Source organism: Notolabrus celidotus, chromosome 22 (genome assembly GCF_009762535.1).
Source record: "Notolabrus celidotus isolate fNotCel1 chromosome 22, fNotCel1.pri, whole genome shotgun sequence".
NCBI lineage: Eukaryota > Metazoa > Chordata > Actinopteri > Labriformes > Labridae > Notolabrus > Notolabrus celidotus.
Window position 1 is genome coordinate 23,287,626 of NC_048293.1, and position 8,790 is coordinate 23,296,415.

Sequence of the window (8,790 nt, forward strand, 5' to 3'; positions counted from 1 at the left end):
GCTTTTTGTGGGAAAACAGTGATGTGGAATATAAAAATACCTCTCTGCTCCAGGCTCCAGTAGAAAAACAAACACACCAGAGTCTGGCTCAGAGCCGGATTAACCCCCTGCGGGAGGTTCATGGTCACAGTAAGCGCTGGGACCCTGAACTAACACTCGTCTCTGGGTTTGCTGAGAAGTTCTCCTTCAGTGCTCTCATGTTGACTCATATAAACTGAATGTGATCCATGAGGCTGCTCTGATGCTCCAACAGAAAATAACAGGCTCACTTTAGTTTGAATGATTCAAGTCACAGCTCTATGAAGCCTCTGTAATCTGAGGACAATAACACCTTAAAGTTTATACACTGATGTCTTGGACAGTCAGTCAGATGTTGGGTGCTCAGTATGAAATCCTCCACGGGGTGAGCTGTTGGGTCAAATCGTCCTTGACACCCAAAAAGCCACGTGCTGGCCCTGATGTTGTAATTTGTTACTCTGACAGTGAGGCGTGGGATTACACGCCGCTTGTAAGCGCTGTAATCCTGGCTAATCTGGGATTCAGTTTCACTCTGCTCTGTGGACACAGCCTCAGACCGGAGCCGAGAGGGAATATGGAAACATCGAGGGTCTGTCTGGGTCCAGGGATTGTCTGATGAAGAATGCATCTGCTGGTCCTGGTTCAGATCCTGCAGTCCGCCTTGTGGGGGGTCCAGTCCTGTCCAGCTGTGTGTTCCTGCTCGTACGGGACCAGTGGGAACTCAGAGCTCAGGTCCAGTGAGGCAGACTTCACTCTCATCTCTGTGTGATTCGTGTCACAGTGAACATATGTAGCTCGTTACAGCTTCATGTATGAACAGAAGTATTCAGGAGGTCTTTGGGATCCAGCAGGATAAATCCAGCAGTTAGATATTTTGTCTATTATTGTTTTATCACCTTAAAATTCAAGTTCATGTCCTGCCTCAGGTTTCAGTTTACAGCTTTTGGATTATAATGCATGGCAGCCAAACTAATGTAACAGAATGAACTGCTGAGAATCTGTTAATGTTCTTATTGGATTCGTAGTAAAGACAGAAGGAGGTTGAGTTCGCTCGGGTGGTTTCTGTGCATCATACATGTCATCCCTCACACAGCTGTCTTCAGCTCTCACAGCTCTGTGTTCAACACGGCAGGTCGGTGCGATGCAGTGACCCAGGAATCTCAGCTGTGCCCGTTAACGTCCCCGCTGACACGGTCAAGCTGCGTCTGGAGAAGACCCTGATCTCCAAGATACCCCGGGCAGCCTTCTACAACCTGTCAGACCTGCGCTTCCTGTGGCTGAACTACAACTCCATCACCTCCATCCACCCCAGCAGCTTCGTCAACCTGAAGGCCCTGCGAGAGCTGCGGCTGGACGGAAACCTCCTCTCATCCTTCCCATGGGAGGGGCTCAGGGACATGCCCCGCCTCCAGACTCTAGGTCTCCATAACAACCGTCTCTCCAGCCTCCCTGCCCACGCGTCTCTGTTCCTGCCCAACATCACCTTCCTCGACCTGTCCAGCAACAGGTATGATCAGACGCAGCGTGATGTCAGGAGCTGCAGAGGTGTCGGTGTTACTCAGATCTGTGTCCTCTCTCCTCAGGCTGACCGTGTTACCCGGCGAGCTGCTCGACCTCTGGTTCCCTCCTCCGGGACAACAGGGAGGACCACTTCAGAGGAAGATTCTGGGTACAGCCTGATTTATAGAAACAGAGATCTGGGATGTTCTGTGAATTCATATTATTTAACTACTGCTGGAGATTTCACACTGTGGCTCTGATAAACCAGCAGAACGTTCCTTTACACGGGTTTCTACACCACCTCTTTCCAAACAGAGCAGGTCTAGACCGTACTCTATGTTCTATTATCAACAAAGACCCAACATCAAGACAGGAGCAGATCCAGTCCCATCTTACAGACAGGACTCAGTCTGATCTCATCTTAATCCACCATGAGCAGAGCACTTTGCAGCATTTAGCAAGTTACAGTGGCAAGGACAAACTTCCTTTAACAGGCAGAAACCTCCAGCAGGACCAGACTCATGTTAGACACACATCTGCTACCTGAGACCGTGTTGGAGAGAGGGATAGAGGGAGATGAAGAGAGAGAGATGATAGTGGTGAGACGGATAGTAGTAGTTGTAGCAGCTGGAGTCTGGAATGTCCACAGCAGCAGAGATCCAGAGGAACCTACGAGACAAGGGAGCTCAGGGACTCCAGAAAGGTCTATGGTTAGTAACTTTAATGGGACAGGAAGAGTTAAAGTAAGAGACAGGCAGACAGAGGAGAGAGAGAGGGAAAGACAGGATCCCAGTGTGTCAGTATAAGCCTATAGCAGCATAACTAAGAGCTGGTCCAAGCCTGAGCCTTTTATCAAAAAGGACATTTTGAAGCCTACTCTTAAAAATAGAGAGGGTGTCTGCCTCCCGGACCCTGACTGGTAGATGATTCTAAAGGAGAGGGGCCTGATAACTGAAGGTTCTACCTCCCATACTACTTTTAGAGGCTTTATGTACGATGAGCAGGCCTGCATGTTGAGAGCGTAGTGTTCTAGAGGGGTAACAGGGCACTATGAGCTCTTTACGAAGGTGTCTGATCATTAAGAGCTTTGTAGGTCAGAAGAAGGATTTTAAATTCTAGTCTAGTTTTTTTGGGGGAGCCAGTCTAGAGAAACTAACATGGGAGAGATGTGCTCTCTCTTCCTAGGTCTAGTCAAGAGTCTTTAGAGAGAACAGAACTAGTCTGATAACATCCCTGTGTGCAGAGACGTCTCAGTGTCAGTTTGAGTCTCACGTCAGTGATGTGACCAAGTCTTTTTGTCCTGGACTCACAGGTCTCCATGATAACCCTTGGTTGTGCGACTGCCAGATCTCCATGGTGATGTCCCTGTCCATGTCTCTGAGGAGTCCCGTGGTCCTGATGGACCAGATGTTGGTCTGCGGCCGGTCCGTGGATCAGTCAGGGACCCTGCTGAGTCAGTCTGAGCTGTCCCGCTGTATGAGGCCGTCGATCCAGCCTGCAGCCACCAGAGTCATCTCTCCACTGGGCAGCAACGTCATCCTGCGCTGTGAGGCCACCGGGTACCCCACACCCACCCTGACCTGGATCAAGGCCTCGGCCTACACAGGTGAGAGTCTCTCAGGTGGTAAGCTAACGGTACTAACATTGAAGCGTCAGTGAAGTCACATTTCTGTTTGGTTCTTTTTGCAGATTGTTGCAGAAACAACATGATTGAGAGCTTGGATCAGCTACCGAGGAATCTGGAGAGCTGTAAGTGATGCCATCTTTAATCCCTGAGACTCATTTCAAAGCTTCCTGAAGAATAACCGACAGGGCGGCTTTAACGTGCACTGAGAGTGAGTCTGTCCTCCTCTTTCTGTTTCAGTCATGCAGGAATCTCCTCGAGTCGGGGTCCGCTGGTCCATCATCATCCTGAATGGATTATCGTACAAGGACGCTGGTGAATATCGCTGCCAGGCGCGGAACATGGCGGGATTATCCGAAGCCCCCATCAAACTCAAGGTGGTGGGAGTCACCAGACTGTCCCGCCTCCCGAAGAAGAAGTACCTAAAGACTCCGCTCAAACTATCAACAAGATACAAGAAGCTGAACCAGACTGCATCTACAACCAGCAGCGCCTCTGTGAAGGAGAACCAGATCCTCCAGAGCATCACCCCGCCTTGGACTAATAAAAGTCAGACTGCTGCTAATCTGGTGTCCAAAGAGCTCTTCAGGGATGAAAGGCGCAAAATGAATTAACAGGAACAAAGAAATAGACAGAGACGTTTCTGAAGAGAGTCCTGGAGCTCAGAAACGCTTCACGAGGTCCAAACAGGAAAATGTGTCTTATTGTGAATCTGTGGCCGAGGAGTTCCCGGCCTTCTTTAGGAACTCAAACAGAACGCACAGTTTGTTGATGAGCTTCCTGCAAGTTAAACTTGTTCAGAATAAAATGTGTGACATGAAGCTGTGGTTACATCGTCTGTGGTGTGTCTGAAAGGATGCTTTGGAACCTTTAGATTTCTGCGGTTCAGATCCAGACAAGCTGTCTCATGTGTACAACTTTCAGCAGCCCAGGGACCAATCACGGCCCGAGGTCCATTTTTAAAAGTGTTAATTATAACTCAGAAATAAATCACAGTATGAATTATGTGTATGTTTACATTTTCTCTCAAGTGCACAAACAAAACTAAAATAAATCCAGTCACAACTCACCAAACTACACATGGAGTGTGCAAAGGCTGAACTCTGCAGAAACAGGAAAACTCTTAAAGCTGATGTTTTAATAATCATATGTATAATGATGTGAAAATGTGCCTGATGCACTCTGAGAGTTCAAAGACAGAAATCAGGACACAGACGAGATCAAAGTATGAAATGGGTGCATGAAAATCCTTCAGAATGCATAAGAAGAATTTCGTTCTCTACACCAGTTGTTCTCAAAGTGGGGTCCTGGGACCATGTGCTGTGTCATTACAAAACAGCATACACCATTGTTATAATACCATTTGGTGGCTGGAAGGGATATGTGAGTCTTACTACTGTTAATTTTCTGAAAGCGTTTTAGATCAATTACTTGAAAAGTATAAATGCTGTCATGTTGAGTCCACAAGGAATGAAATGACCCTCTGTTTTAAAGGATACAAGTGGTATTTACTTGATTCAAATTGAAGTGTTATCTGTTTATCACGATGGTACAGGTCTGAAGTATTTACATTGATACATTTTACAACAGCTCTTAATTCAGGATCTTGTGAAGCCATATATTTTACCTTAACTTTACAAAAAATAATGGTTTGTGTTGAAAACCCTTTTAAGTACAGTTTTTATGAGAAGCCTTATAATGCCCAATTTTGTGCATTTATTCTGTTACAAAACCATTGTTACTTTTGTTAAGTATTATAATCAAACTTTTTTATTGCACAAATTAATTCATAAAATTATGATAAGAGTTAGTGTTAGGATTAGGGTTAGGGTTAGGGTTCTGATTAGGGTTAGGGTTAGTATTAGGATTAGGGTTAGGATGAGGGTTGGAATTAGGGTTAGGGTTAGGGTTATGATTAGGGTTAGGGTTTTGATTAGGGTTAGGGTTTTGATTAGGGTTAGGGTTATGATTAGGGTTAGGATTAGGATTAGGGTTAGGGTTAGGGTTAGGATTAGGGTTAGGGTTATGATTATGATTAGGGTTATGATTAGGGTTAGGGTTATGATTACGATTAGGGTTATGATTAGGGTTAGGGTTATGATTAGGGTTATGGTTAGGGTTAGGATTAGGGTTAGGGTTAGGGTTAGAGATAGGGTTAGGGTTAGGGTTAGAATTAGGGTTAGGGTTATGATTAGGGTTAGGGTTAGGATTAGGGTTAGGGTTAGGGTTAGAATTAGGGTTAGGGTTAGGGTTAGGGTTAGGGTTAGGATTAGGGTTAGGGTTAGAGTTAGGGTTAGGGTTAGGGTTAGGGTTAGGATTAGGGTTAGGGTTAGAATTAGGGTTAGGGTTAGGGTTAGGGTTAGGGTTAGGATTAGGGTTAGGGTTAGGGTTAGGATTAGGGTTAGGGTTAGGATTAGGGTTAGGGTTAGGATTAGGGTTAGGGTTAGGGTTAGGGTTAGGATTAGGGTTAGGGTTAGAATTAGGGTTAGGGTTAGGGTTAGGGTTAGGATTAGGGTTAGGGTTAGGGTTAGGATTAGGGTTAGGGTTAGGATTAGGGTTAGGGTTAGAGTTAGGGTTAGGGTTAGTATTATGATTAGGGTTAGGGTTAGGATTAGGGTTAGGGTTAGGGTTAGGATTAGGGTTAGGATTAGGGTTAGGGTTAGGGTTAGGGTTAGGATTAGGGTTAGGGTTAGGGTTAGGGTTAGGATTAGGGTTAGGGTTAGGGTTAGGGTTAGGGTTAGGATTAGGGTTAGGGTTAGGGTTAGGGTTAGGGTTAGGATTAGGGTTAGGGTTAGGGTTAGGGTTAGGATTAGGGTTAGGGTTAGGGTTAGGGTTAGGATTAAGGTTAGGGTTAGGATTAGGGTTAGGGTTAGGATTAGGGTTAGGGTTAGGGTTAGGGTTAGGGTTAGGATTAGGGTTAGGGTTAGGGTTAGGATTAAGGTTAGGGTTGGTATTAGGGTTAGGGTTATGATTAGGGTTAGGGTTAGGATTAGGGTTAGGGTTAGGATTAGGGTTAGGGTTAGGGTTCTGATTACGGTTAGGGTTAGGGTTCGGCTAAGGGTTAGGGTTCTGATTAGGGTTAGGGTTAGGGTTCGGATCAGGGTTAGGGTTCTGATTAGGGTTAGGGTTAGGGTTAGGATTAGGGTTAGGGTTAGGATTAAGGTTAGGGTTAGGATTAGGGTTAGGGTTCTGATTAGGGTTAGGGTTAGGATTAGCGTTAGGGTTCTGATTAGGGTTCGGATTTGGGTTATGATTAAGGTTAGGGTTAGAACCAGAACTAAACTTAAGCAGGCAGAACCAGAACCAAACTCAAGCAAACAGAACCAGAACCAAACTCATCAAACTGACCAGAACCAGAACTAAACTTAAGCAAGCAGAACCAGAACCAAACTCAAGCAAACAGAACCAGAACCAAACTCATCAAACTGACCAGAACTGAACCAGAACCGAACCAGAACTGAACCAGAAACGAACCAGAACCGAACCAGAACCAAACCAGAACCGAACCAGAACCGAACCAGAACCGAACCAGAACCAAATCTAAACAGAGCCAGAACTGAACTCAAACAAACAGAACCAGTACCGAACCAGAACCGAACCAGAACCGAACCAGAACCGAACCAGAACAGAACCAGAACAGAACCAGAACCGAACTCAATCAAACCGAACCAGAACTTAATCAGAACCGAACCAGAACCGAATCGGAACCGAACCAGAACCGAACCAGAACCAAAACAGAAACGTACCAGAACCGAACTCAAGCAAACAGAACCAGAACCGAACCAGAACCGAACCAGAACCGAACCAGAACCGAATCAGAACCGAACAAGAACCGAACTTAAACCGAGCCAGAACCGAACCAGAACCAAACTCAAGCAAGCAGAACCAAACAGAACCAGAACCGAACCAGAACCTTACCTCCTAACCCTAACCCCCTAACCGAACCAGTACCAAACTCAAGAACCAAACCGAACCATAACCGAACCAGAACTAAATCAAGCAAACAGAACCAAACCGAACCAGAACCGAACCAGAACCAACTCAAGCAAACAGAACCAGAACCAAACTGGAGCAAACATTATTAATATCCTCAGGTTGGCATTGAGAAAAATCAGATGCCTCAGCTTGGATGGCTTGATCCGGTTTCTCCTCTCAGTGAGTATTTGCCCGGTCTTTGAGAAGAGCCCTAACCCTAACCCTCTCTGAAGGAACAGATGAAGCCACGATACACAGCCTCCCCTCCATCACTTGTATCCTATATCCTCACATGTGATTGGCCTCATGGCCGCCATGCTGACCAATCAAAACAAAGTTCTGCTGTGAGCAGAGCTGGGGCTGAACACTGTGAGAACTAAGCAGCGAAAGGAAAAAACTGGGAGCCGGCTCTCTCTCGATGCAAGCCGGCTCTTTTGATTCACTATAAAGCATCGGCTCTCAGAGCCGCAGCTTTTGATCATGACACATCACTAATGTGCTTAATCTGTGTTACAATTATGAGGGGGTCCTTGGACAATTTTCTCACCTGTAAGGGGTCCCTGGCTCCAAAAAGTTTGAGAACCCCTGCTCTACACGTCACTGCTCTCAAACGTTTGGGAACGCCTGAGCTGGAACATAACGACAGAACAATCTGTAAGCTGTGTTATCTCTGACAACAGATATAATCCTGAAGATCTTCTGTTCCCTGAGTTAACAGCTTTCAGTCACACGGCCAGCAGGTGGCAGCAGCAGATACAACATGTGGGAAACTGTCTCTGCACTTGGACAGGTGTTTTCAGGTACGGTACTTAGAGTGTTCCTTTTCCTTTCTCCTTTTACCCCGAACTCTTTCTCTTGTTTTCATTCTGCCTTTCTGACCGGTCAGCTGAAAAGAGACAGAACGAGTTAAGAGGAGAGAGACAGAGGCAGGACTCGAACTCAGCCTCTGAGCTACATCCTGGGCCTTCAGGGAATCTGTACTTCCTGCTTGCAGTAACTATCTGTCCTGTCAAATGTTTCTGCTGGTGAAAAGGAAATGGATTGTCCACGCAGGAGCTCTGTGTGTTTTTATAACAAGCATGCAAAGGAGCTCAGACCACAGCCCCTGCTGCCTGTCCTGCACTGAAGAAGAACCTTCAGCCATCCCAGTGCATGCTGAACTGCTCCCTGCCTCAATCCACGGAGAAGAGATTGTGCATATTTAACGTCTGCTTGTGGACACAGAGGCAGAAACACCAGATTCTGTTAGCATCAGAGTTTCCTTTAGCATCTGGGATATATTTAAATATCAGATCCTGTCCTGTAATCCAGAAAACGACAGCAGAGCTGGAGAGAGCAACTCTGAGGCCACGTCCACACAAATATGGATGTCAAACTTCATCAATTTCACACAAAGTAAAAAAGCTCAGAGTTTCTGTGACGTGTCCTGAAACAAAGACCTGTTTAACATTTCAGTGAGTGAGCTTCTTATCTCCTTATATGAAGCTTGCTCCATCCATTATCAGAACACCGTCATTATCCTCCATTATCGGATGCTGAATCAACGTCTGAAGCTCTGCCCGTGTGACGTCAGCCCTCCCTCCTCACACACCTTTGCTTTCATTGTTCCCAGGTGTGTGAAGCGGAGTGTGTGAGGCCTGTTTGTCTCTCGTGGAGGTCAAGGATTAGGGGCC

At 46.2% G+C, this 8,790-nt stretch overlaps 2 protein-coding genes across 4 annotated transcripts in view; both read left to right on the forward strand.

The window, feature by feature from the left end:
* Positions 1–8,790, forward strand: part of LOC117806222 (NLR family CARD domain-containing protein 3-like) — a 435,740-nt gene that overhangs the window by 368,179 nt on the left and 58,771 nt on the right. The gene's annotated exons all lie outside the window — the stretch shown is intronic.
* Positions 273–4,144, forward strand: lrit3b (leucine-rich repeat, immunoglobulin-like and transmembrane domains 3b). Its single transcript, XM_034675061.1, has 6 exons — positions 273–750; positions 1,151–1,525; positions 1,602–1,687; positions 2,831–3,124; positions 3,208–3,267; positions 3,383–4,144. The coding sequence occupies exons 1-6, from the start codon at positions 641–643 to the stop codon at positions 3,754–3,756; spliced, it is 1,299 nt and encodes a 432-aa protein (XP_034530952.1). The 5' UTR covers positions 273–640; the 3' UTR covers positions 3,757–4,144.

Coding starts and splice junctions, on each gene's coding strand:
- lrit3b (XM_034675061.1), top strand. CDS start 641: ATGCATCTGCTGGTCCTGGTTCAGATCCTGCAGTCCGCCTTGTGGGGG. Junction 751..1,150: donor AGTGGGAACTCAGAGCTCAG/GTCCAGTGAGGC, acceptor TCAACACGGCAG/GTCGGTGCGATGCAGTGACC. Junction 1,688..2,830: donor ACTTCAGAGGAAGATTCTGG/GTACAGCCTGAT, acceptor CTGGACTCACAG/GTCTCCATGATAACCCTTGG.